At 45.3% G+C, this 26,795-nt stretch overlaps 2 protein-coding genes across 3 annotated transcripts in view; both read right to left on the reverse strand.

Annotated features, from left to right (window-relative positions):
• LOC128347582 (zinc finger protein 420-like) overlaps window positions 1-12,790 on the reverse strand; it is a 47,677-nt gene extending 34,887 nt beyond the window's left edge. Inside the window, exon 1 of the mRNA XM_053302534.1 lies at window positions 12,746-12,790. The gene's annotated coding sequence lies outside the window, so the exon portion shown is untranslated. The remainder of the gene's footprint in view (window positions 1-12,745) is intronic.
• LOC128347466 (oocyte zinc finger protein XlCOF6-like) lies at window positions 11,877-24,851 on the reverse strand. Of its 2 annotated transcripts, none has more exons than XM_053302200.1 (5): window positions 24,704-24,851; window positions 19,915-20,041; window positions 16,371-16,453; window positions 16,085-16,211; window positions 11,877-15,371 (listed from the first exon to the last, which is right to left on the reverse strand). In XM_053302200.1, the coding sequence occupies exons 2-5, from the start codon at window positions 20,015-20,017 to the stop codon at window positions 13,570-13,572; spliced, it is 2,115 nt and encodes a 704-aa protein (XP_053158175.1). In that variant the 5' UTR covers window positions 20,018-20,041; window positions 24,704-24,851; the 3' UTR covers window positions 11,877-13,569. The 2 variants fall into 2 exon arrangements, with proteins under 2 accessions (XP_053158175.1, XP_053158174.1); XM_053302199.1 differs by lacking the exon at window positions 24,704-24,851 and adding an exon at window positions 23,833-24,197.
• Between the last annotated feature and the right edge of the window lie 1,944 nt (window positions 24,852-26,795).

Here is a 26,795-nt window from a genome sequence, read left to right on the forward strand (position 1 = left end):
TTGGCGTGCACCTTGGGAAAGGTGGCTCTAAGGTCAAGTTTAACCCGAGACTGCAGGAGGACTATCCCTGTGCTCGCCTCCTTGATGAGTGGGGGAACTGGAGTAGACATGCTACTCTTCTCAAGAACCAGACAAACAATCTCCCTTTGTTGGCACATCAGAGCAGGTACCAAGCTTATCACCTTCACAGGAAGGAGTGATAAGAGGTAACAGGTCATCTCCTCTGCCAACAAATGTGTTAGTGGCTGCCTCAGAGCACCGGAAGCTAGCTTGTTAAAATTCCTAGTCACTCCCAAGGTGTTCTAAAACACATGAGGTAAGCCCTGATGTGCCCATTACATTTTGTCCTACACGAGTCTCTCAGACTATTCACCCACTGTACTGGAAGGAAGCACACCCAGCAAATTTGATTAGGACAAAGGTGTATTCTTTGCTCTGTCCCTTTTGTCCACCGTTTCAGCAGCAAGGCATGGTCAGCATCTTCCCTGAGGGCAAGATGCTAGTTATTTCTAGTGAAGACACAACAAGTATGTCTCTTCCTCAGATTCACCAGCTGCTTGTCATCACGTTTGGGCATTAGCACTCCGTTTTGCTTTGTATGGACTTTGGTTCTTGCCTTGCTTGTTGCCTCTAGACTGGCTCTTTTCCCCAACCCAGTCGGCGCAGCACTCTTGACTGCAAGATCCTTGGCTTCCAAGATCAGATCCCCTTTGAATCCTGCCTGGTTTCCAGACCCCTGCCTGGTCCCTAGGTTTCCATTCCTATATTTGCCTTCCTGCCTGTCCCAGAGGAGAGGTCCCTTGGCATCAGCTGAACGTCAAGTGTCCAAAGACCCCTACAGACGGACTTAGATAGCATCTGCTCTCAAACTTCTCGCTCCCCTCCTTTCTTGCTCCTTCTAAAATCTAAAGCTGTTCTCTCCAAAGACTGTTTCTCAAAGCCTTGAGTGGACTTAATTTGGAACTCAAGCCAATTTGCCTCTTTGTAAGCTTTAACTTGTCCTTTTGATCTGTTAGTCTTGTTAGTAAACATTGCTCATTAATGGTTATCTCTTTTCCTGTACTCCTAAACCCTTAAATAAACCTGATTCTATGTTTGGACTTCTAAATTTCTGCCAGTTCTCTCCAAGACCGAAGCTTTGAACAAATTTATTCTGAGGTAGACTGCTCAATTACAGCTCGCTAGTTCCCCACACAAGCCTAAAAGGGTAGCCAGGGTTTTTTGCCAATTCCCGGAGATCAGTTCCATTTATAAGTCTTCCAAAACATCTTCACAAACTGAGTGAGTGGGTGACAAAATGGCAAATGCAATTAAATGGTAAGGCTACAGTATCTGGGGCTTTTTAGTCTGGAAAAGAGGTGACTATGGAGAGACATTATAGAGGTGTATAAAATTATGTATAGAGTAGAGAGAGTGGACAGAGAGAAATTTTTCTCCCTCTCTCACAACACTAGAACCAGGGGTCATCCCATGAAACTCAAGGCCAGGAAATTTAGGAGCATCAAAAGGAAGTACTTTTTCACACAGCACATAATCAATCTATGGAGGTCTCTGCCACAAGATGGATTGGATGGCTTTAAAGATGATGGCCACTAGCTTGGATGGCTTTAAAAGGGGCTTAGAGGAATTCATGGGAGAATTTGTCCGTGGCTACTAGCCTGGTGGTTATAGGCCATCCAGAGTTTCCAGAACCTAAGGGGTATACTCGTGGGTCAAATGGGCCACCTAGCTCCAGCCTCAGAGGCAAAATGCCTCTAAATACCAGTTGTAGGGGAGCAACTGCAAGAGAGAGGGCATGTCCTCAGATCTTGCCTGTGGGCTTCTCAGGCGCCACTGCATGAAACACGATGCTGGATTAGATAAGCCTTAGGTTACTGACTACTGGCCACATTTTATTAAAGATTAAAGCAGCATCTTGAATCTTTTACTAAGACAAGTAAGAAATATGAGGCTTATCCAGTTCTTTAAGCTACTAAAAGTAGGTGAAGTGTGCCGTTGAGTCGGTGTCAACTTCTGGTGACCACAGAGCCCTGTGGTTGTCTTTGGTAGACTACAGGAGGGGTTTACCATTGCCCCCTCCTGTAGACTGGGAGTTCCCATAGTAGTTCTATAGTTCCCATAGTCTGAGAAACATACCAGTGGGGATTTGAACCAGCAACCTCTGGCTTGCTAGTCAAGCCATTTCCCTGCTGTGCCATTAGGTGGCTAAACCCACAGCCAAATCTGTATCCAGTTCCAAATAATCCCTAAAGGTGTGGCCTAAAAAAGAAACTAAATTGGTCAACTTAATTGCTTTGGGGATGCCTTTGAAATGTATGGTTTAATTTCCAGATTGGTTCTGTACTTCTTCCAAACCATCCTTCATTCTACTCACCTCAGATACCTTTATCCCAATCTTTCTTACATTTTCCAGTTTCTAATGTACTGTATTATGTTAAAACAACTTTTTCCAACTCCATGTGACTGATTTATCTACATTACCTAGTTAAGGACCTAAGAAAAACCCAGCTGGATCAGTCCCAAGGCCATCCAGTCCAGCTTTCCAACTCCCACAGTGGTCCACCAGATGAGGCTGAGAAGCCCACAGACAAGGGGTGAGGACATGCCCTCTCTCTTGCTGTTGCTGCCCTGCAACTGGTATTCAGAGGCATCCTGCTGCTAGGCCTGGAGACAGTCTATAATCAATCTAGTAGCCATTAACAGACTCATCTCCCATGAATGTGTCTATAAGAACATAATTACAGTTACTTAAATCACATTCAGTATTTCAATATGCCATTCATTGCATTTTAAAAATAAAATATCCTATATCATATCTTACACACATCATATTGGTCAGGAGATGAGTTTGATCTGCCGGTTCTGGATGGGGTCTCACTTCCCCGGAAGGAACAGTTACGCAGTCTAGGGGTGCTTCTGGATCCAAGCCTCTCCCTGGTGTCTCAAGTTGAGGCAGTGGCCAGAAATGCCTTCTATCAGCTTCGGCTGATACGCCAGCTGCATCCATTTCTTGAGATAAATGACCTCGGGACAGTGGTACATCTGCTGGTAACCTCCAGACTGGATTTCTGTAATGCGCTCTACGTGGGGCTGCCCTTGTATGTAGTCTGGAAACTACAGTTGGTCCAGAATGTGGAAGCAGGTGGGTCATCTTGGAGAGATCATGTTACACCTGTACTGAAAGAGCTACACTGGCTGCCGATAAGTTTCCGGGCAAAATACAAGGTGCTGGTTATAACCTATAAAGCCCTAAATGGCTTAGTCCCTGGGTATTTAGGAGAATGTCTTCTTCGCCCCCTTGCACAGGCAAGGCTTGCCTCACTAACGTTTTGGAGTTCTGCGGCCAACTCTCTGTAGGACACCTCAACACGGGCCGACTCACTGCAGGGACAACTCGATGCGAACCTCCGACAAACACTTCAAAGCAGCTCCCTGCTCTCTCTTCACAAACAAACAGCCCACCCCATACTTCAAGTGCCCTGCACTTCAAAAGAGTCCCCTGCTCTATAGGGGTGGGAAGTGGGCCATGGAGGTGGCCCACTTTGCTTTAATTTTATTTTTCACTGGGTTAAATTAGTACGTTCATGGTAAGTATTGGGGTCCCCCTCCTTTTTACATTTTTTTATCTTAAGCTGCCACCATGTGATAAGGTTTGTTACTCTACCCTTATTGAACATATCCTCTTAGCGACATAGCCTTGTGAGCACAAGTTTGGGATAAATGTTCAATACATATAAAGAAAGCAAATATGAAGTAGAGAGGAGAGCTAGTCTTGTGGTATTAAGAATGACTTGTCCCCTTAGCTAAGCAGGGTCTGCCCTGGTTGCCTATGAATGGGAGACTTGATGTGTGAGCACTGTAAGATATTCCCCTCAGGGGATGAAGCTGCTCTGGGAAGAGCAGAAGGTTCCAGGTTCCCTCCCTGGCAGCATCTCCAAGATAGGGCTGAGAGAGATTCCTGCCTGCAACCTTGGAGAAGCCGCTGCCAGTCTGTGAAGACAACACTGAGCTAGATAGACCAATGGTCTGACTCAGTATATGGCAGCTTCCTATGTTCCTATGAATTATAACACACCTAAGAACAAGTTTATTATTGGTTTAAAATAACAACAGAATCCCTGCTAAGCAGGGCACATAAACTTCATTACAATGTTGCTATTCTGTTTGGTTGGGAAACACAAGACTGAGTGTAATGATGTGTGACCATCTTGTCACATACCATCCTTAAGTTTGCTAAACGGTCCAGGTCAGGGGTATATGATCTTATTTGTGACACTGGTGCTGAAACCCAGACCTTGCAAACCCAGGGGCCATTCACACAATCTTCCGGGCAGGCAGGCGGGAGGAAAGGCTCCGCAAAATTTGCCTTCCCCCCGATGATTGTTGTGTGGTTGGCGGGAGCATGTTCTGGGCTTCCACACGATCAGCCCTGCTCCATGCTGCACAGTGCCAGGAGGATCGATCTGAGGCCAGGTTGCATCAGCCCAGCCCCTGGAAATCCCACAATGCACTGCATTGTGTGGATCCCCCCCAGTGATGAGCAGGTGCCTATCAGTACTTCAGCCCCAGCTGAAAGCAACTAATGCTGGCACACGGTCAGGTAAACAGGTTTAAGGGAGGTTCCGCTCTCTGAGCCTCATTTAAGAGCCTGGCTTCTTACCCAGGTTTGCCGCTTCCCTAGGGCAGCCAAACCCAGGCTTCGCTGCCCTAGCCGAGTCTTGGCTGCTCATGAGAACAGACTCCCAGAGTACTGCCTCAGTTCACCACGGGTCGTCTACTGTCTCTGATCAATAAATCAGTCTCATTCAGGAGCCCTGCCACTGAGCTCTTTCTTCTTTCGAGAACAGATGTGGCTAGATTATTATTATTATTTCTTGTTTACACAGTCAGACAGGTGTTATTGACTGGTTTGTTTTATCCAGACATCGAGTCCTTCCCAAGGACCTGGGATGCCAGAATTTTATTGTCAGTTGTTATAGATATCGTCACAGAATATAGGCTGTTCCCAGTAAAGCTACTTTTTGTAATTGGCTGATGGTGATTTCTGTGGCCCCTATGGTGTTGAGGTGCTCTTCAAGGTCTTTTGGAGTTGCACCCAGGGCGCCAATTACTACTGGGATTATTTTGGTCTTCTTCTGCCACAGCCTTTCAATTTCAATTTGTAGATCTTTGTATTTGGTGATTTTTTCTATTTCTTTTTCTTCTATTCTGCTATCCCCTGGTATCTGCTATCCCATTATTATTATTATTATTATTATTATTATTATTATTATTATTATTAATTAAGTTATTATTTATCCAATTTTTATACTGCCCTTTCAAAAAGGCTCAGGGCGGTTTACATTAAAACAAAACCATTAAGATCAGTTAACAATTAGAAAAGAAATAACAAAACAGCGTAAAACAACAATTAACAATTACACCATAAAACAGCAATTAAACAATCAGAACAATTTTAAAACCCTGAAAAACAGGTTACAACATTAAAACCAATTACAACTATTTAAAAACCCTGGAAGGCCAAGCCAAGTTACTCAACACAATGGAAGAACTGAGCTTTAAAAGGGAGAGAGAGAGAGAGAGAGAGAGAGAGAGAGGTGGGGGGACATAAGGTGCTACTCAAGGAAATGAATGGGGAAGGGGAACGTCTGGAATTTCTGCCTGGATGTGTCCCCTCCCAGACCAGTGTCCAGCTGAAAGACCAAGGCAAAGTGTTGGGACATGTAGCCTCATTTGTGGACCCAGCATAATAAACGAGCATGTAGAAAATCTTTACACCTTACATGGTTAAGATAGGCATCTAAGATTGCCATTTCCGTTCCTTTTAGAGCATGAAGGAAAAAGGAAAGCATCTTAACTCTCGTGTTTTAGATGCAGTTCTTTCCACACTCAAAGCATTTATATTAACATAAGAACATAAGAACAGCCCTGCTGGATCAGGCCCAAGGCCCATCTAGTCCAGTATCCTGTTTCGCACAGTGGCCCACCAGATGCTGCTGGAAGCCTACAGGCAGGAGTTGAGGGCGTGCCCTCTCTCCTGCTGTTACTCCCCTGCAACTGGTACTCAGAGGCATCCTGCCTTTGAGGCTGGAGGTGGCCCACAACCCTCCAACTAGTAGCCATTGATAGACCTCTCCTCCATGAAGTCATCCAAACCCCTCTTAAAGCCATCCAGGTTGCTGGCCATCACCACATCCTGTGGCAGAGAATTCCACAAGTGGATCATGCGTTGTGTGAAAAAGTACTTCCGTTTGTTGGTCCTAGACCTCCTGGCAATCAATTTCATGGAGTGACCCCTGCTTCTAGTGTTGTGTGAGAGGGAAAAGAATTTCTCTTTCTCCACTTTCTCCACACCATGCATGATTTTATAGACCTCTATCATGTCTCCCTGCAGTCGTCTTTTTTCTAAACTAAAAAGCCCCAGGTGTTGTAGTCTTGCCTCATAGGAAAGGTGCTCTAGGCCCCTGATCACCTTGGTTGCCCTCTTCTGTACCTTCTCCAGTTCAACAATGTCCTTTTTAAGATGTGGTGACCAGAATTGTACGCAGTACTCCAAGTGTGGTCGCACCATAGTTTTGTAGAAGGGCATTATAATGTTAGCCGTTTTATTTTCAATCCCCCTCCTAATGATCCCTAGCATGGAATTTGCCTTTTTAACAGCTGCCGGACATTGAGTCGACACTTTCAACGAGCTGTCCACCACGACCCCAAGATCCCTCTCCTGGTCCATCACCGACAGCTCGGATCCCATCAGCATATACTTGAAGTTCGGGTTTTTCGTCCCAATGTGCATCACTTTACACTTGCTAACATTGAACCGTATTTGCCATTTTGTCTCCCACTCCCCCAGTTTGGAGAGATCCTTTTGGAGCTGCTCACAATCCGTTTTGGATTTCACTACCCGGAAGAGTTTGGTATCATCTGCAAATTTGGCCACATCGCTGCTTACCCCTGCATCTAGATCATTGATGAATAAATTAAAAAGCACCGGTCCCAGTACAGATCCCTGGGGGACCCCACTTCTTACTTCCCTCCATTGTGAAAACTCTCCATTTATACCTACCCTCTGTTTCCTGTCTTTCAACCAGTTAGCAATCCACACATGTACTTGTCCCCTTATTCCATGACTGCTAAGTTTCCTCAGGAGTCTTTGATGAGGAACTTTGTCAAAAGCTTTTTGGAAGTCCAGGTAGACTATATCAACTGGATCACCTTGATCCACACACTCGTTGACACTCTCAAAGAAGTCCAAAAGGTTGGTGAGGCAAGATTTACCTTTGCAGAAGCCATGCTGGCTCACTCCCAGCAGGGCCTGTTCTTCTAGGTGCTTTCGAATTTTATCCTTGAGGATGCTTTCCATCAATTTGCCTGGAACGGACGTTAGGCTAACCGGCCTGTAATTTCCCGGAGCGCTCCTGGATCCCTTTTTGAAAATCGGTGTTACATTTGCTACTCTCCAGTCCTTTGGCACAGAGCCCGATTTCAGGGATAAGTTAAATATTTTAGCAAGGAGGTCGACAATTTCACAATTGAGTTCTTTGAGGACTCTTGGATGGATGCCATCCGGCCCTGGTGATTTGTTAGCTTTCAGTTTTTCCAGACAGTTTAGAACATCATCCCTTGTCACTTCTATCTGACTCAGCTCTCTAGCCTCCATCCCTAAAAAGCCTGGTTCAGGAACAGGTATATGCTCAGTATCCTCTGCCATGAAGACAGATGCAAAGAACTCATTCAGCTTCTCTGCAACCTCCATATTCTCCTTAATAATCCCTTTCACTCCCTCATTGTCTAATGGTCTAACTGCCTCCCTGGCAGGTTTCCTGCTTCCGATGTAATTAAAGAAGTTTTTGTTATTCCCCTTGATACTTTTGGCTAAATGTTCCTCAAACTCTCTTTTTGCCTCCCTTATTGTCACCTTGCATTTCTTTTGCCAGTTTGTATTCCTTTCTGTTCTCTTCGTTTGGACAGGCCTTCCAATTTCGGAAGGAAGTCTTCTTCCCTTTTATGGCTTCCTTGACGGTACCCGTTAGCCATGCTGGCATCCTCCTGGACTTAGTGGTCCCTTTCCTCCTTTGGGGTATACAATCTAAGTGGGCTTCTAGTATTGTGGTTTTGAGTAAACTCCATGCACTCTGGAGCAAAGTGACTCTCCTGATTTCCCCCTCAGCTTTCTTTTCACCATACTCCTCATTTTGGAGAAGTTTCCTCTTCTGAAATTCAAAATGTCTGTGTTAGACGTCCTTGGTGATTCCCTCCCTGCATGTATGTTGAATTTGATGGCACTGTGGTCACCCATCTTGGCTCAGAGGCTTCTGGCATTGGCATATAAGCACCTATACACTTAATCTCTCACCGGATGCATGCTATTCCTTTGACTCTTTGACCTGCTGGCACAGGCTCCCGTCTGCTCTTTTTGCAGTTCTGCTCTGTCCCCTTCTGTTTTATCTGAATTCTTCGCAGCCTCACACTTTAAAGGGTGGATTTTGCCAAACAGGATACTGCCCAGCTCCCATTGGCTGTTCCCCAGGTGTCATTTTAAAAGCTGCTCTGCAACCTTTTGATTTTAAGCACCAGCAATCTGGTTCCATCTTGGTTCAAGTGCAGCCCGTCCCTTTTGTACAGGCCTTGCTTGCCCCAAAATGTTTCCCAGTGCCTAGCAAATCTAAACCCTCCTCCCGGCACCAACGTCTCATCCACGGATTGAAACCCCTCAGCTCTGCCTGTCTCACTGTACTTGCGCGTGGAACAGGTAGCGTATCTGAGAATGCTACCCTGGGGGTCCTGGACTTCAAAATGTGACCTATCAGCCTAAATTTGGCTTCCAAGACCTCCCGACTGCATTTCCCCACATCGTTGGTGCCGACGTGCACCACGACAGCTGTCTCCTCCCCAGCACTGCCATGGAGCCTGTCTAGATGCTGCGTAATGTCTGCAACCTTCGCACCAGGCAGGCAAGTCACCATGCGGTCAACGTGTGGGTCACAAACCCATCTCTCTATCCCTCTAATGATCGAATCACCAACTACAAAGAGGACCCCACCCCCCAGAGGAATATCCCCTGTGCGAGAGGATATGGGTTCATCATCCACGGAATGGGTCCCTTCTAAAGGAGCATTTCCCTCTTCCTCAGACCGATGTCCTCCTCACCCAAGACCTTCATTCTCCCTGACAGCAGAGGAGCTACCAGCCCTGGAGTGGGATGCCTCTATCACATCCCTGAAGGTCTCGTCCGCATGCCTCTTTGTCTCTCTGAGCTTCTCCAGATCTGCCACTTTGGTCTCAAGGGAACGGATTTGTTTCCTGAAAGCCAGGAGCTCCTTGCACCGAGCACACACCCACGACTTCTGCCCATGGGGCAAATAGTCGTACATGTGGCACTCTGTGCAATACACTGGGAAGTGCCCCTTCCCCTGCTGACCTTATATCTTCATACTGTTTTTGTTGGCTGTTTACAGTATTTAGGGAGCTTATTGTCCGTTTATTAGATAGTTTATTAGGATAGGTCTCAGCTGTAATGGTCAACTATTTAACTGTCCAAACAGCCTTTCCCAAGAATATGAGGGATACGAGGGAGGGATATGTACTTACGTTCTCTTCTCCACCAGCCTCCTTGTGATCCTTGTGATCGCAGGGGCTTGTTCCAGGCTCTCCTGCACACTTCCCGCTAAACTCCTGCAAAACTCCTACATCCTGTTTGCTATCCCTGTTCACTACCTTTCGCTATTGTTTTTAGCCCGCATGGCTTATTTGTTGGGAAAGAGGTGTTGCATACCAAGTGGCGGCTGGTGACTCCTGGGACTGGGTGGGTGCCAGGCCAGTGGGCAGAGCCAAAGTGGGTGGCACAGGGGTGGAGCAAAAAACCAAAATATAACAACACTAAATCCTGTGGGCATATAGGAAGTACAGTGGTCCCTCGACTTACGTATTTAATCCATTCCGAACGCACGTTCGGAGGTCGAAATTTTCGTAAGTCGAAGTGCACACCACGGAAGTCTGGAAACATTAGTAAGTCGAGGAAACCGCATCTAAAAATTCGTAGGTCGAGTAAGCTGAATCTAAACCGGCAACTACTTCCGGTCTTTTTTGTCGCTCGTAACGCGAAAACATCGGATGTCGAGTAGTTCGTAGGTCGAGGGATTACTGTAAAAGGTAAAGTTGTGCCATCGAGTTGGTGTTGACTCCTGGTGACCACAGAGCCATGTGGTTTTCTTTGAAAGAATGCAGGAGGGGATTACCATTGCCTTCACCCATGCAGTATGAAATGATGCCTTTCAGCATCTTCCTATATTGCTGCTGCCCAATATAGGAGTCTGGGAAACATAGCAGTGGGGATTCGAACCAGCAACCTCTTGCTCCCTAGGCAAGTTACTTCCCCACTGTGCCATTAGGTGGCTATGTCATTCCAAGGAACATACCTGTAAAAGCCTCTGCACTCAAGGAAACCCATTTTTGAACAGTTATACAAACATGCCATGAGTACATGTCTGACCGCATGGATTTTCCCACATTCTCACTATGACACACACTTTGTCTGTGTACTGGGCTGTGTGCTCATGTTCTCGGAGGCCTTGTCACCAGCTACAGACATGTGTGCATGCAGTCCCATGAGCATGCACATAAATCAAAAGTCTATCTGGGCATGTAGATGCACATCCATGCTCATGAGAGCACACACACACAAACAATTCATCCATTCATACACATACATGTTTTGTTCCACTCAAAGAGATCCACACAGTTCTTCAAACCTCTCTTTGCTAATCACTCAGCTTGGGGATTCTTGTGACCTGTTCCCCTTCACCCCTCCATTTGCAAGAACTCAGTTTTAAGTTCTTGGCATTTTTGTTGATCTGTTCAGAGGGACTGCAGGATGATGGGAAGGTCATCCTTTTATGGACAGTGGAGTTCAGTCTCACAGAACCAGTCGCCTTCATTAAGTAAATTCCAAAGTGAGAGGAATTGCTCAGCAGAATCTACATCTGCTCATCCAGTTCCATGCATGAAGGGCCAGATGCCTCCTGCCTGTCCTATCACAGCTGTTTGGGGAATTATGCGCTGCAGCAAAACAGTTGCTCCTACTGCCCACCCCTCCCCACGGAGATCTGTGAACTCTCCCAAGAAAGGCCTTTTGCCTTCAGTCTTGTTCTGCAGATGAGAAGATTACTTGAGCCCCTTTGTCTGTGCCAGGCACTCTTCACTGTCTACAAACATCGCAACAAAGTCTTTGAAGAAACACACCAGAAAGTTGGAAGTGTCTGAAGGCTGGGGAGAGTATATGCTCTCAGAGGGGATAAAGGGACTTTCCCAAGGCTATTAAGACAGTCCTGGTCAGAGAAGCATATCCAGCAGGTTAGAGGATGTCATGAGTCTCTCCCTTTGTTGTCACACTGCTACCAGTGGTAGCCTACCACCCCCACCCCACTGTTTAAATATACATTGTAAGCTCCTTGAGGCAAGGAGCTGTGTCATATATGGAGTTACCCCAATTTTGCAGAATTTAAAGACAACCCCCTCATGTGCAATTTAAAAATGAGTTTCTTGTGAACTCATTTGCAAAGCCTTATTTCGAAGCAAGTGCACAAAAATAGACTTTTGGTGGTGGAGCATGCTACAAGGACAAAGCAAAATAAAATAAAGTAGTAATGTTTAAAAGGGGAAGCATGTTAAGAGAACCATTTTGCTATTTAAGCCATTGTGAGAACTCTGTTAAAAAAGCAGCATATAAATATTTTTAATAAGGGCGGAGGGGAGTGGGGAGAGAAAGCAACACACACAAAGACCAGATTAGACCTATAAGCCAGTGTAACTTCAGGAATAAAAGGCGGGGGGGGGGGGGACAACAAAAACAGATCCATTTTGTCAGAGCATCTCCCCCATTCTTTTCAAAGCATTTAATACTTTTGCACTAACTAATTTCCTCACAAGGTATACTGACGGGGAGGGTTTTTCTTACAAGTTTGCACTAGAATAGTTTTGGCATACTTTGAAAATGTTTTGTTGGTTGTTTTTTAAAGCTTAAGCATTCTCTCACACACACGGTTCATGGGGGTGGCGGGGGGGAAACAAGCAACATGGTAGCTTGACCAAGGGGAACAAATCACGCACACACACACAAAAAACAAACAGCAAAGGGTTTACTTTCAAACAGCAAACGTTTTAGTTTCCTTCTTGGTTGGAGGGAGACACTCAGTCCAACAGCCAGCTACCCAGGCTCTGCAGTTCCATACAAATTCCAAGCAAGGGAGGAGCACAAGACTCCAGGAGGACCAATAGGGCTGGGAGAAAAGTTAACCCTTTCTTGACTGTCTGCTCCTGCCGATCTCCAAGGCCTGCCTGGAGAGCTTCAGGCTTCAGCGAGGCCTATGCATAGGCCTCTCTGGAAGCCTGGCCCACCTGCCACTTTTTACTATTTCAGAAATGCCTAACAGAGAGTTTTAAAATATTTATCGATCATTTCCCTCTCTCGTTTTACTTGTAACCCTGAATGCCTAGAAAACCATCTGTCTAGCTCTGCAGCTTTGGTGTATTTAAAAATGTTAAAAACAAACAAAAAAACCACCAAAACCCTCCACAAATTAAGTCAAGTTGTTATTTCCACATAGTACTAGCATGAGGGGCTTATGCCTGAAGTGATTGCTTCAGGTACAGACCTGAGGCGAGGTACAGGGGGCTACCTACCACACTGTAATTGCTGCTAGCAATTACATAACTTACATAATCTGACAATTACATAAATTTAACTCACATAATCTGAGGCTAAATAAGCAAAATACAGTAAATGGTCTCTCAGCAAGCTCTTCTCTCAGCACACTGTCCAAGAGTGAATGACGATTGCCCGTCTCTTCCTTCAGAAGACTAGAACAAGGACTGCCCCCGGCCACATTGATTGCTAGTCAGAGGCAGAGGGAGCTGTCAATCAGTATGATGTCTTCCTGATCGGGCTATTTGAATTCAGCCCATTTTTTGACAACAAGGGCAAGCCTTGGGATTGGCTCCTGCCTTATGAACACTGTTATGCGAAACTGTTTCGTGAGCTTTTATAGGTGTTTTAAGGAATTTTACTACCAGCACCCACTATATGTCAACACTGCAGGCTTGCAAGCTACAGGCAGGGAAGTGCAGGGCTGCAGTGACTGAGTTAGTCAGACCTAAAATTCTGGCAGAGGACAGAATGGCTGATAATTATTATTGTTTTTGGACCATTTTTATTAGTTTCTTTGGACATTTTTGGCCTTTTTGGGGGGTGGGCGTTGCCCACCCTGCCCTAAGGGAAGAGCCTCCACTGACCAAGTGAGAGTCTTTCAGCACTCCAACCATGAATATCCTAATACAACTGTGTGGTTTCAGATGCTGGAAGACTTGAGTTCTGACTGAAGCTCTTGCCACAAACCAAACATTTTGATGGCTTTTCTCCAGTGTGAATTAATTGATGGTGAGAAAGCTCTGGCTGCTAAAGGAAACTCTTCCCACACGCCCAATGTCTAAATGTTTTCTCTCCTTTGTGAACTGTCTCATGTTTTGTAAAGGCTGACTTTTGACTGAAGCTCTTTCCACATGAAATGTGGACACTTAGATAGGGCAAAAGTCCCCATGGGGATTTTTGTGAATTTTTTCATGTCTTCTAAGAGCTCTGCCCCAACGGAAGCTCTTCCCACACTCCAAACACTGAAATGGCTTCTCCTCCATGTGAATTCTTTTATGCATTTTAAGAACTGATTTCTGTCTGAAGCTCTTCCCACACTCCAAACATTTAAATGGTTTCTCCTCCATGTGAATTCTTTTATGTATTTTAAGAACGGACTTCTGTCTGAAACTCTTCCCACACTCCAAACATGTAAATGGTTTCTCGCCTGTGTGAATCCTTTGATGGACTTTAAGACATGAGCTCCGACTGAAGCTCTTCCCGCACTCCAAGCATTTAAATGGTTTCTCGCCTGTGTGAATTCTTTGATGATCTGTAAGACATGAGCTCCGATTGAAGCTCTTCCCACACTCCAAACATTTAAATGGTTTCTCGCCTGTGTGAATTCTTTGATGTTGTGTAAGACGAGAATTATGACTGAAGCTCTTTCCACACTCCAAACATTTAAATGGTTTCCCATCTGTGTGAATTTTTTGATGTTGTGTAAGACGTGAGTTTTCTCGGAAGCTCATCCCACACGCCAAACACTTAAATGGTTTTTCCTCCATGTGAATTCTTTCATGTGTTTTCAGAACTGACTTCTGTCTGAAGCTCTTCCCACACACCAAACATTTAAAAGGTTTCTCACCTGTGTGAATACTTTGATGTTGTTTAAGCCAGGAGTTCTCACGGAAGCTCACCCCACACTCCGGACACTGAAATGGTTTTTCCTCTATGTGAATTTTTTCATGTATTTTAAGAACTGACTTCTGTCTGAAGCTCTTCCCACACTCCAAACATTTAAATGGTTTCTCACCTGTGTGAATTCTTTGATGTTGTGTAAGACGTGAGTTTTCACAGAAACTCTTCCCACACTCCAAACATTTAAATGGTTTCTCCTCCATGTGAATTATTTCATGCATTTTAAGAACTGAGTTCCTACTGAAGCTCTTTCCACACTCCAAACAGTTAAATGGTTTCTCGCCTGTGTGAATCATTAGATGTTTTATAAGATTTGAGTTCTGATTGAAGCTCTTCCCACATTCCAGACATTTAAATGGTTTCTTGCCTGTGTGAATTATTTGATGTTGTATAAGACGCGAGTTCTGACTGAAAATCTTTTCACACTCCATACATTTAAATGGTTTCTCGCCTGTGTGAATCATTAGATGTCTTATAAGATTTGAGTTCTGACTGAAGCTCTTTCCACACTCCAAACATTTAAATGGTTTCTTGCCTGTGTGGCTTTTTTGATGATTTGTAAGATGTGAGCTCTGACTGAAGCTCTTCCCACACTCCAAACATTTAAATAGTTTCTCTCCTGTGTGAATTATTAGATGTTTTCTAAGATGTGAATTCCAACTGAAGCTCTTCCCACACTCCAAACACTTAAATGGTTTCTCTCCTCTGTGAATTTGTTGATGCACTATAAGGGTAGAGTCCCAACAGAACCTCTTACCACAATCAAAGCACTTAAATGGCTTCTCCCCTATCATGACTCTCCCATTAAGGCTTGATTTACAACTGAAATTTTTTCCATGTGAGGGGCGCTTGCTCCATTCATTCATTTTGTCAATTCTTTCTTGGATTGGGGCAGCCTGGTAGTCACTCACATGAAGAACAGTGGAATCATTTCTCCTTTCCTGTTTTACTTCCATTTCCTTTCTCTGCTGTCTTTCCGTTTTACATCTCACTCTTTCCATTAATGCTCTAAAAGGTTCTCGCGTATTCTTCCTCTTCCACTCATCACCTGATGGAATAGAAAAGAAAGATAGCATGAATGAAGATTGAAATAACGCTATAGACACAAATAGCTCCTATCGGAACTGAGAAAACAGACAGAAAGAGGTAACTATTGATACATATTAAATAGCGGCCAGTGATTGGCATAAAATGAAGGCTGGTGTGGTAATGAGAAATTGATTATGGAAACCTAGATTTTAGCTCCCCACCCAGCTGAGAAATTGAATGGGGGGCTTTTTACAATCATTGTTTCTCAGCTTAACCTACCACCCAGGGTTGTTTCCAATATAAAAGGAATAACCCACCACTGCTGCTCATAATTACTTGTAAGAAGGGCAACATACAGCAGATATGTTAATAAAATAAAAACAAAAGAGCAGAAGAAGAGAATGCATGTGTATGTAGGGGGTCCCAGTCTTAATCTCCAACACATTTAGCTGAAGGATCTTGGCAACAGGATTTGGTAGGCTGGTACATGAGACCTGGGAGAGATGCTGCCAGTCAGCATGGACAAGATTCAGCTAAACAGATCAATAGCAGTTTCTAGTCCTTGTAATGAGAGTCATTAATACAGGATTAACATTTCCCCTAGAATGTGGATCCCTCCTCAACTTGGACCAAGAGAGAGCCTCACCAGAAGAACTAGCCAAAATGGGATGCTCTGTTCTAAACTACACACAGACACACACCAGCAATTTCCAGATAAAGAGGGAGCCTTACCCAGAAAGGCCACGTTCTGACGAGTTTCCTCCATGACTTCTCTGTGCAGGGCTCTTTGCTCTGCATCCAGCAGAGCCCACTCCTCCTCCGTGAAATGCACAGCCACCTCCTCAAAAGACACAGCACTCTGGAAGAAGAAAATATTTTTGGCTCCCAGGTAGCAAAACAATTCTTCCCCTTGTAAAGAAACTGAGGATAATTAAGCTGAATCATTCAAGGTGAATAAAGCAATTATTTCAGTTTCAGAGGAGGGCAGCTCCCTGTCCCCCAATGAGCCCTCCCTTACCTGACCTGGTTGTATAAAAGCCTCTTCTCCACTACTACCCATGGCAGAAGAGCTTGGACAAATTGCCACTGCTATTCCATGGCCTATGGGAGAGAGAGAGAAAGAAGACAGTGGTCAGGGGAAGATTTATCCTTTATCAATATTTTCGATCTCTGTTCCTTCTGAAGGGGAAGAAAAAGATCACTCCCCTCTCACTTACTCCTGGTCAGACCTTAAGGTGCTGATTTGGACATATAAATTCATTACCATGTTGACTCCAAACAGATCTCCAGACGTATGTAGAATAGCCTGAAGATAAGACTCCTCCTCATAGTGGGGTAGCCGTTGGTAACTATTGTGCTCTTTGTGATAAAGGCATAAAACCTATAGGGACTGTGCAGTTTCTCGTCCTAAATGTTTGTTTATGTGTTTGTTTATTGTTCAATTTCCACTTATTTACCAGAAACCGTTCCACCAGGTTTCTGTTATGCCCACTATATCTAGGTTTTCTTTAACCACCAAGCACTCTGGCTCACCGGCTTCTGGTGTTGGTATATAAACAGGTATACGCCAAGTCTCTCCCCTTCTGCTTTATCTGAAAGGCTTGTACCCTTGCACCTTAGTGGGATTCTGCTTGCCAAACCAGATACCACCCTGTTCCTGTTGGCAATCCCCCAGGCATCATTTTACATTGCACAGATCTCATTTCTTGGCACACCTATTTCCCTCTTCCAACACCCACTGCCCAAACATGCCAGAGAGCTTCAACCATCAACTCACACTTGGTCATATATAGGCAATAGCCGCCGTTTTGTTCTGAATAGAACAGCATCTGTAGTCAACTGATTGCATAAAGCTCCAAAGAGAAAAATTTACCCAGTGCCAACAAATTTATTCTGGTGTAGACTGCCCTGGAACAGAGAGGCTGTCCATGAGAGTCAAACTGCTCAGAATGTTCAAGGGGGGCTTCCATATTCACAGGCCGTGAAGCAGAACTACTGCTAATAGTACTGGAAGTACTCATAGGAACAGGAAACCGTTCACTAGAACTTGCCAGAAGTTGCAAAAGAAAAAGGAAATCCAGATCCTCATTTCAGCTGTGCAGCAAACTAGTGGGGTAGCCAAATGTTCTTAAGATTGGTTCACATATGCTAAGACAACATACAATACTGATTCATCATACATGGCCCTCACAACAGTAGTGGCCAGTGTGGGCACCACCGGTAGGTGGTGGGAGGATGCCAAGAGGCATCTCTAGGGGTAAATTAATAGGTGCTCACCTCCGCTGGTAATGGGATGGCAGAGACGTCAGCGAGACCTCCTCACACAGGCTGCCTTCCTCCCAAATGACCCAGACTGGAATGATTTTAGACCTCTGTGCATGCGCACAGGTGCGCAGAGGCCCAAAATGAGCTGAAATTGGCCCAATCTGGGTCATTTGGAAGGAATTCAGGCCCATGTGAGGAGCTACCACTTGAACCCTTTGCTCCTCACCCTTTCTTCTTCCTGCTTTTCTGCTGCCTTCCCCTGCAAGGAAGTCTACTTGCAAACCCCAACTTGCAAGTAAATCCAACACACGAACGGATTGGGACCAGTAATACTAACTTCCTACCCCTTTCACATCTCCTTGCTCTCTTCTCTCTCCTCTTAAAGTCTACATCTTAGTCCCTTTTCAAGCAAAGCCTTAAGCTAACTAATTGACAATTTGGACCTTAAGCTAAAACACCTCTACATGAGATTCTAGTTAATACTGATAGTTAAATTGCTTCTTCACCTTGACTAATCAATCTTTTTTTATTTTTTCTGATAATCCCTAAATAAATCTGATTGTACCATATTTGTCTTCTCCTCATTTCCAGACCAAAACCTTGCACAAATTGAGACTGTAATGAACTGTTTCACATGGTCATGCTGATCCCCCTTGCTAGCCCGAAAGCCTGATTGGAGTGTTTAGCCAGCACCCTGGAACAGTTTCATTAACAATGTATATCCCTTCATCTGAGCAGCCCAGAGTGGGGTACATGGTTGTGTTTATCCCCACAACCACCCTGTGAAGTAGGTTAGGCTGAGGGATAAGTGACTGGCCCAGAGTCACTGAGCTAGTATCATGGCTGAATGGGGATTTGAACTTGGGTCTCCTCAGTCCTAGTCCAACACTCTAACCACTACACAACACTGGCTTTCCTTATTCACTGGGTGACCTTGGCCCAGTCACCAACTCTGCACAGGTTCCCTCAGAAGGCTGCTGTGATGATAAAGAGGGGAGCCATGTGCAGCCCCCTGAGCTGCTTGGGGGAAGGTGGGAGAAAAGTGAAAATAGTGAAAAGTGAATAGAATAGAATAGAAAAGTGAAAATAGACTGAAGCTGTTTAGGAGGAAGCAAGACCCCTGCAACATAGTTTGACAGCTGTAGCTATCACAGGGGTGTAGCTATAATGACAGTGGTATGATGGGGGTATCGCTATAATTATAATTATATAAGGAGTTACACTGGCTGCCGATATGTTTCCAGGCAAAATACAAGGTGTTGGTCATAACCTATAAAGCCCTAAACAGCTTGGGCCCTGGGTATTTAAGAGAACATCTTCTTCGTTATGAACCCCACCGCCCATTGAGATCATCAGGAGAGGTCCGTCTGCAGTTGCCACTGGCTCCTCTGGTGGCTACTCAGGGATGGGCCTTCTCCGTTGCTGCCCCGAGGCTTTGGAATGCGCTCCCTAGTGTAATAAGAGCCTCCCCATCTGACAGCCTTTAAAAAGTCTTTAAAGACACATCTGTTCACCCAGGCTTTTAACTGATACTGTTTTGATTGTTTTTAATGTTGTTTTAGAGCATTGTTTTTAAAAAATTTAAATTGTTGTGTTTTAAATTTCTTGTTTTGTTTTAACTATGTTTTAATGTTGTTTTTATCTGTTGTAAACCGCCCAGAGACATAGGTTTGGGGCGGTATAAAAGTATGTTAAATAAATAAATAATATAATAAAATAAAATAATTGAACAAGTGAGAGGGGGGATGTCCCAGGGCCCTCAAGGGAAGGGGGCCCACTGGCTGCGGCAAAAGCGTGCACGTCCCTTTCCCCCTCCCACCTCCCCAACTCACTGGCACTTGCAGACTCCTGATAGGAGGCCTTCTCGGCTTCAAGCTGAAGTATATTTGTTTAAAAACACCAACAAACCATTGAGCCAGGGAAATGCATGCACAAAGGAGGGAGTGAAAAGTTCTGCATGCACAGGAAGTGTGTGAGATTTGCATAGAAGTGAGAGAAAAGACGTGCTGGAAGAGTATTTCATTTTTCACAACAATCTTACAGTTCTTCAGCAGCAAAGATATAGGAGCAACGTATATTTGACAGGGGGCGCCCAGGGGCCATCTTTACTTTTTGTCTCAGGGTCCACTCCAGCCTTGCTACGCCCCTGCTTGACTGTAGGGTTTAAGAATAACTTCCTACTCATGCACTGAACAGGGGTGGATGGGATGAGGTGGGGAGCAGCATATTGACCTTCGCTTCAGGGAGCACAATTTCTTCAACCACCCCAAGAGCAAGTGAGATGCCTTAATCGTTACCCAGAAAGGCAGCATCTGCGTCACCCTCCTGAGAGATCCTCCTGGACAATGGCTTCTGTCTGATGTCCGATGGAGCCTTCTCTGCTTCAGAGACATTGATCATCCCTTCTGCTGACCAACACTGCACCTGAAACACCAAATATATATATACACACACACACACACACACACACATTTTTTTTTTGGATGCAGAGAAAGCTTTTGACAATATTTCGTGGCAATTTATGTGGAGATTACTAGAGGTAATGACTGCTGGCAACAATTTTATTAGGGCAATCAAGACAATTTATTCAGAGCAATATGCTAAGATTATTGTAAACTAGTGTTTTTTAGCCCGTTGGATAACGGGCGCTAGTGGAGCTGTGCGCTCCAAACCACCGCCGCCATTCCCCCTCCCGCCACCCACCGCCGCCCGCGGCTCCGGCCGGGCCCGCCACCCACCGCCGCCCGCGGCTCCGGCTGGGCCCGCCACCCACCGCCGCCCGCGGCTCCGGCCGGGCCCGCCACCCACCGCCGCCCGCGGCTCCGGCCGGGCCCACCACCCACCGCCGCCTGCGGCTCCGGGCGGGCCCACCACTGCCCGGGCCCACCGCCGCATCATTTTCTCCGCCGCCTCGTCCGGCGGCCATCTTGGGCGGCCAGAAGCGGCCGCCCCGAAGAAGCCGGGTAAGCGGCAGCGGCCAGGCCTCTGCCATGGCTCCGCCGCCTCCTCGGCCAGTGTCCCCCGCCGCCGCTTACCCGGCTTCTTCGAGGCGGCCGCTTCTGGCCGCCCAAGATGGCTGCCGGGTACCGGCGAGCGTGTCTCCCTTGCCCTGTTCTGCGCCTGCGCTTTGCGCAGGCGCAGAACAGGGCAGGGAGGCACGGACACACGCTTGGTGTCCGTCCACGGACGGACACCAAGCGTTTTATTAGAGAGGATGGGGAGTTATCAGACAACTGTGTAATACAAAAAGGGACTAGACAAGGATGTCCACTTTCCCCATTGCTTTTCATATTGGTTCTAGAAGTGCTTTGTAGAACTATCAGAGAAGATGATAAATTACATGGTCCCAAAACTGGGAAACAGGATTACAAGTTGAGAGCCTTTGCAGATGATGTTGTGCTGTTTTTAGAGAATCCAATGGACAAGATTGAAAGACTCTTGGATAAAATACAACAATTTGGTCAGCTGGCTGGATTTTATATAAATAAGACCAAGACCAAGGTCTTAATTAAAAATATGGATCAGAAAACCAAGGACAGATTCTCTGAAATAAGTGAGTTGAAAGTGGAGAAGAAAGTTAAATATCTGGGGGTTTGGTTATCAAATAACAACTCCTTGTTGTTTATAAATAATTATGTCAAAATATGGAATTCAGTGAAAATTGATCTACAAAGATGGTCTAAAATGAATTTGTCTTTAATGGGAAGAATTTCAGTGGTGAAAATGAATGTCTTGCCTAAAATGTTATTTCTCTTTCAGATATTCCCATAATCAACACTTTAACTTGTTTTAAGCAATGGCAGAAGGACATAACTAAGTTTGTTTGGCAGGGGAAAAGACCAAGAATTAATTTTAAGAATTTAACAGATGCAAAGGAAAGAGGTGGTCTTACCCTACCAAACTTAAGGTTGTATTTTGATGCTGTTTGTTTGACGTGGTTAAAAGAATGGATAACATGAAGAAACCCTAGAATTCTTGATTTGGAAGGATTTGACAGAAGGTTTGGATGGCATGCGTATCTGTGGTATGAAAAAAGTAAAATACATAAAGACTTTTTGAACCACTATGTGAGAAGGAGTTTAATGAGGGTGTGGTTAAAATACAAAAATTGGTTTGAACCTAAAACTCCGTTATAGATATCTCCGATTGAAGCCTTATCACATAAAGAAGTAAATATGCAAATGTGTTGGGGTACCTATAGGGATTTGTTACATTTTCAGGAAAAGGATTGTAAGTTAAAAAGTTTAACTGAAATACAAGATTTGGTTAGAGATTGGTTTCAGTATCATCAGTTAAATGAGATATATAAGAAAGACTTTAAAGTTGGATTTGAGGATCAGACTTCAAATTTTGAGAAGGAATTATGTCAAAATGCTGAAAAATTAGTTTCTAAAATGTATAAACTGTTGCTTCTGGAGGAGACAAGAGAGGAAGTGGTTAAAACGACTATGATAAAGTGGGCTCAAGATGTGGGGCGTAATATAGAAATGGCAGCCTGGGAAAAGTTATGGAAAAATGATTTAAAATTCACTGCATGTTATGCTATAAAAGAAAACTATTATAAAATGATGTATAGATGGTATCTGACACCAAAAAAATTGGCATTAATGTATAAAAATGTTTCAAACAAATGTTGGAAGTGTGGACATTCTGAAGACACCTTTTTTCATATGTGGTGGACCTGTGGGAAGGCTAAAGCCTATTGGGATATGATTTATAATGAATTAAAGAAAATATTTAAAATGACATTTCCTAAGAAGCCAGAATCCTTCCTGCTGGGAATAACACAAGGTGTAATCTCTGCAACTAATTTAACATTTTTTATGTATGCTTCTATGGCGGCCAGAATTATATATGCACAGATATGGAAGAGTAATGAACTGCCTTCAAAAGAAGACTGGCTGATAAAAATTTTGGAATATGCGGAGATGGCAAAACTTACAGCATTAATAAGAGACCAAAACTTGGAATGTTTTAAAAAAGACTGGAAACCATTCTTGTTGTGTCTAAAGAATTACTTTCCTACTATGGACTTTACAGCAGGGTTTGAAATTTAGCAAAAAACTACAGGTTGGGTAGATTAGCTATGTTTGTAAGGGTTTGAATTTATGTTTTGAATTATTATTATAGCAAGGGTAAATTTTATAGCTGATGATTCACGAAGAGATGTGTGCGGGAAGTCCACTTTTTTGTGTGTATTTGCAATGAATGACTGTTAAAATTAATAAAAATTGAATTTGGAAGAAACACCAAATAGATAGATAGATAGATAGATAGATAGATAGATAGATAGATATAGATATATACACACACACACACACACACACACACACACACACACACAGAGTGAGTACATGTGTTTATATATATATATATATATATATACACACACACACACACACACACACACACACACACCCAAAAAATATTCCAGGTGGGGAATGAAGAGGGGGAGATGCAAAAGGAATGGGACACTCAAAGGCGGGGTGGCGATAGAGGAAGGAGGATTAGGATATGCCTCCCTACAGGGAAACTTAGTGACATCTAGACAATCATGGGGAATTTATTCTATATTTTACTAATTACCCCTAACTACTTCATTATAGCCACCTTAAGTGGAACAGCGGGGAAATGCTTGACTCACAAGCAGAAAGTTGCCAGTTCAAATTCCCGCTGCTGCTATATTGGGCAGCAGCGATATAGGAAGAGTCTGAAAGGCATCATCTCATACTGCATGGCGGAGGCAATGGTAAACCCCTCCTGTATCCTACCAAAGAAAGCCACAGGGCTCTGTGAGTGCCAGGAATCTAAATCGACTTGACGGTACACTTTACCCTTCACTTTACTTCATTATACTTTGTTCTATTAATTTTTGCTTAAGAATTGTTATGTGATGCTTTTAGAGTTTGCAGAAAGGAGGGATATCAATTTTGTGTATAAATGACTTAATTACAGTATGAGGAATAATTTAAATTCCTGCAACTCCTTTCCCACCTCCCGCGCTTTCTTGTCCTCTTCCTGGCTGAGGAGGAAGCCTTCTGCCAGGGCCACCGCCTGCAAACTGGTCTCTGGTTCACATTCTCTGACCCAGCTCCTCATCTCCAGAGGAAGAACGGTCAGGAAATGCTCCAGGACCACCAGATCCAGGATCTGGTTTTTGTGTGTTGCTCTGGTTTGAGCCACTGCTAGCAAAGACTATGGAATTGGTTGTGTACCTCCCAGGGCCCCTTGGCATCTAGGTACTGGAATTGCTGGATATTTGAACTGAGCATAGATTCATGTTCATGCATTTTCTCCACAGTCTTTCCCCAGAATTCCACACTGCTCCCCGCAAAGATGGTTTCTGGGCCAACCGGGTCTTGCATTTCCATCTCCAATTCTGTGCCCGAATTCAACCTCCAACAAAGTCAAAATTGTTCTTTTTTAAAGCAGACTCTTCCTTGCAGCAGGAATGGCTGTATTTGGTGGGCCCGCTGAGTTCTGTAAAGCCAATGCTTCTTTCTGTGATGTAAGTTTTACACAGTCTAGCCAAGGAGATGTTTTCCAAGGAAAGGGCATTCTTGTTGCTGACAGAGATTTCCCCCCTGCAGGGAAGCAAGAAAGCAGTCAAAGAGCAGCTAGAGATTGGAAAGAGGTTCCCTCTTTTGCAAGTCGCACACACGTGGCTGAGGATCACACGGTGCAGCCAGCAATTTCCCCCAGAAGTCTGTCCCTCATCCACCCCCCCCACTCCTTTCCTCCCCCAGACCAGATACCCCAGCAGCCGGATCTGCTCCCCAACCTTTGCCCTTCCTGAAGCAGCCACCCTCTTTCGCCTTAGAGCACCGCAAAACTATGCAGGATGCAAAGCAGCCTGAAAAATCACTCCAGTCTTCCCTCCATGTTTTGCAGAGAGGAGGAAGAGATACTTTGGAAGGGACCCCCGGTGGATCCAGCAGCACCTCCCGCTCCCCCTGGGCTGAGATGAGGGGAGGGGAGGCTCGCTTTTGCCTCTGCACCCCCGCCCTTCTCCTCCCAGCTCACTGGCTCGGCTTCACTCTTCCCTGCTGGGGGGCGGGGTCCTCCACCCTCCCACTGCCCACTTGCCTCTTTTCCTTTTGCCACACAGCCGGGACTAGGACTCTCCTCCGAAGCAAAAGCTCCCCGCGTCCCCCTCCAGGTGGCCAAGTCCCACCAGAGACCACCGCAGTCTGGGGCGAAGGTGGGGGCCGGAAGCAGCAGTCACAAGTCTCCCCACCCCCGCAACACACACACACACACACACACACACACACACACACACACACACACACTTTTGCCTCTCTAGGATTTGCATCTTTCTCCCTTTAACCCTAGGATGGCTTCTCAGTAGAATGCCAAGGGGGATGCCTGTGCAGCAGGCAGCAACAGAAAGGCTTCTCAAGCAATGGAGGAGGAGGGCGTCCACGAACAGGGTAAAGCGCCTCCATTCGCTCACAGACACGGCTTCAAAATTTGCAGCGAGACTGGGCATGTCAGGGAGGAGCGCCCCTTAGCGCCTCCAGTTTAGACCTGTCTCGCTCCGGATGGGTTCGCTTTTCCCCCTGGTGCTTTCTCAAACACAGTGGAAATTCCCAGGGGCATAGCAAGGTCGGAGTGGGCCCAGAGACAAGATTTTAAAATCCACCCCCCTCACTGAAGTAGGTATATATGCATCGCTGCTGGGAGTGACGCTGGGGCTTCACAGAGTGATGAGAGAACAGACGTCAAAACGGCCTTATGAATATATCTCCTATGTGCCACAATAGAACATCATCCTGAATTATTTTTAAAAGGTTTTGTAAATTGTGGATGATGCAAGTTATTTAATGGTACTAGAGAAAGACATGCTGTTCTGGTAGTTCCAGGTCTTAACACTCACATCAGTTTCGGAGGATGAATACAACTGATGGAAGCCCGGGCGGGTGCGTGGCTGGGGAAGTCAGTCATGTGATGTGCCTCTGGGGGCCCCCCAAGGCAGTGGGCCCCCAGACAACTGTCTCCCCTTGACCTATTATAGTTACGCCCCTGGAAATTCCTCTTTCCTCCTCTCTCCCGTCTGGCTTCGGCAGGCAGGGTGCGAAGCGAGGCGCCACTCGGCTGGTTTTCCTCTAGTCGTGTCCACAGGGGCTCCTAGGGTTTGGGGTACCCTACGCAGACTTTGGTACCTCGTCACATGCCATATAGAGAACAAGTTATTCTAGTTAAGAACTAATCTGCCTACTTTTCTTTCACTGTCCCTACAACGGGACTAAATTTGTTCCAAATCTGTTAGACAGCTCACAAGTTAGCCCCCTTGCACCTCGAACATTCATGTGTTCCCCCCATCTTGATTTGGGGTATGGATGACTTCAGCACCAACTATGCCAGCATGGTGTAGTGGTTAGAGTGCTGGACTAGGACCGGGGAGACCCAAGTTCAAATCCCCATTCAGCCATGGGCCAGTCACTTCTCTCTCAGCCTAACCTACTTCACAGGGTTGTTGTCAAAGAGAAACTCAAGTATGTAGTACACCGCTCTGGGCTCCTTGGAGGAAGAGCGGGGTATAACTGTTAAAATAATAATAATAAAAATAAAAATATGCATTTGAGGTGTCTATATGTGTCCTGACCCCTGTAGCAAATAATTTGGTCCAAATCTGTTCCCACTTGCACCTGAAACATTCACATATCTGCCGTCTTGAACTGGGATGGATGACAACCTCACAAACCGCATCTTTGAGGTGTCCCTGTGTGTCCCTACAACTGTACCCAATTTGGTTCATATTGGTCTAGGGCAGGCATTGCAAAGTGAGGAGAGGAGAGCTGGTCTTGTGGTAGCAAGCATGACTTGTCCCCATAGCTAAGCAGGGTCTGCCCTGGTTGCATCTGAATGGGAGACTTGACGTGTGAGCACTACAAGATATTCCCCTCGGGATGAAGCCACTCTGGGAAGAGCAGAAGGTTCCAAGTTCCCTCCCTGGCTTCTCCAAGACAGCGCTGAGAGAAATTCCTGCCTGCAACCTTGGAGAAGCTGCTGCCAGTCTGTGAAGACAATGCTGAGCTAGATAGACCAATGGTCTGACTCAGTATATGGCAGCTTCCTATGTTCCTATAGGGGGAGGACACACCCACCCACAAACAGACAGATGGAAGGCTGGGTGATCGCATAAGCCTACTGGAAGTAAAGTAAAGTGTGCTGT

Source organism: Hemicordylus capensis, chromosome 2, assembly GCF_027244095.1.
Source record: "Hemicordylus capensis ecotype Gifberg chromosome 2, rHemCap1.1.pri, whole genome shotgun sequence".
NCBI classification, from domain to species: Eukaryota; Metazoa; Chordata; class Lepidosauria; order Squamata; family Cordylidae; genus Hemicordylus; species Hemicordylus capensis.

Coding starts and splice junctions, on each gene's coding strand:
- LOC128347466 (XM_053302199.1), bottom strand. CDS start 23,988: ATGGAAATGCAAGACCCGGTTGGCCCAGAAACCATCTTTGCGGGGAGC. Junction 20,042..23,832: donor ATGCCAAGGGGCCCTGGGAG/GTACACAACCAA, acceptor TTGGTGTTTCAG/GTGCAGTGTTGGTCAGCAGA. Junction 16,212..16,370: donor CTTTTATACAACCAGGTCAG/GTAAGGGAGGGC, acceptor TTCTTCTTCCAG/AGTGCTGTGTCTTTTGAGGA.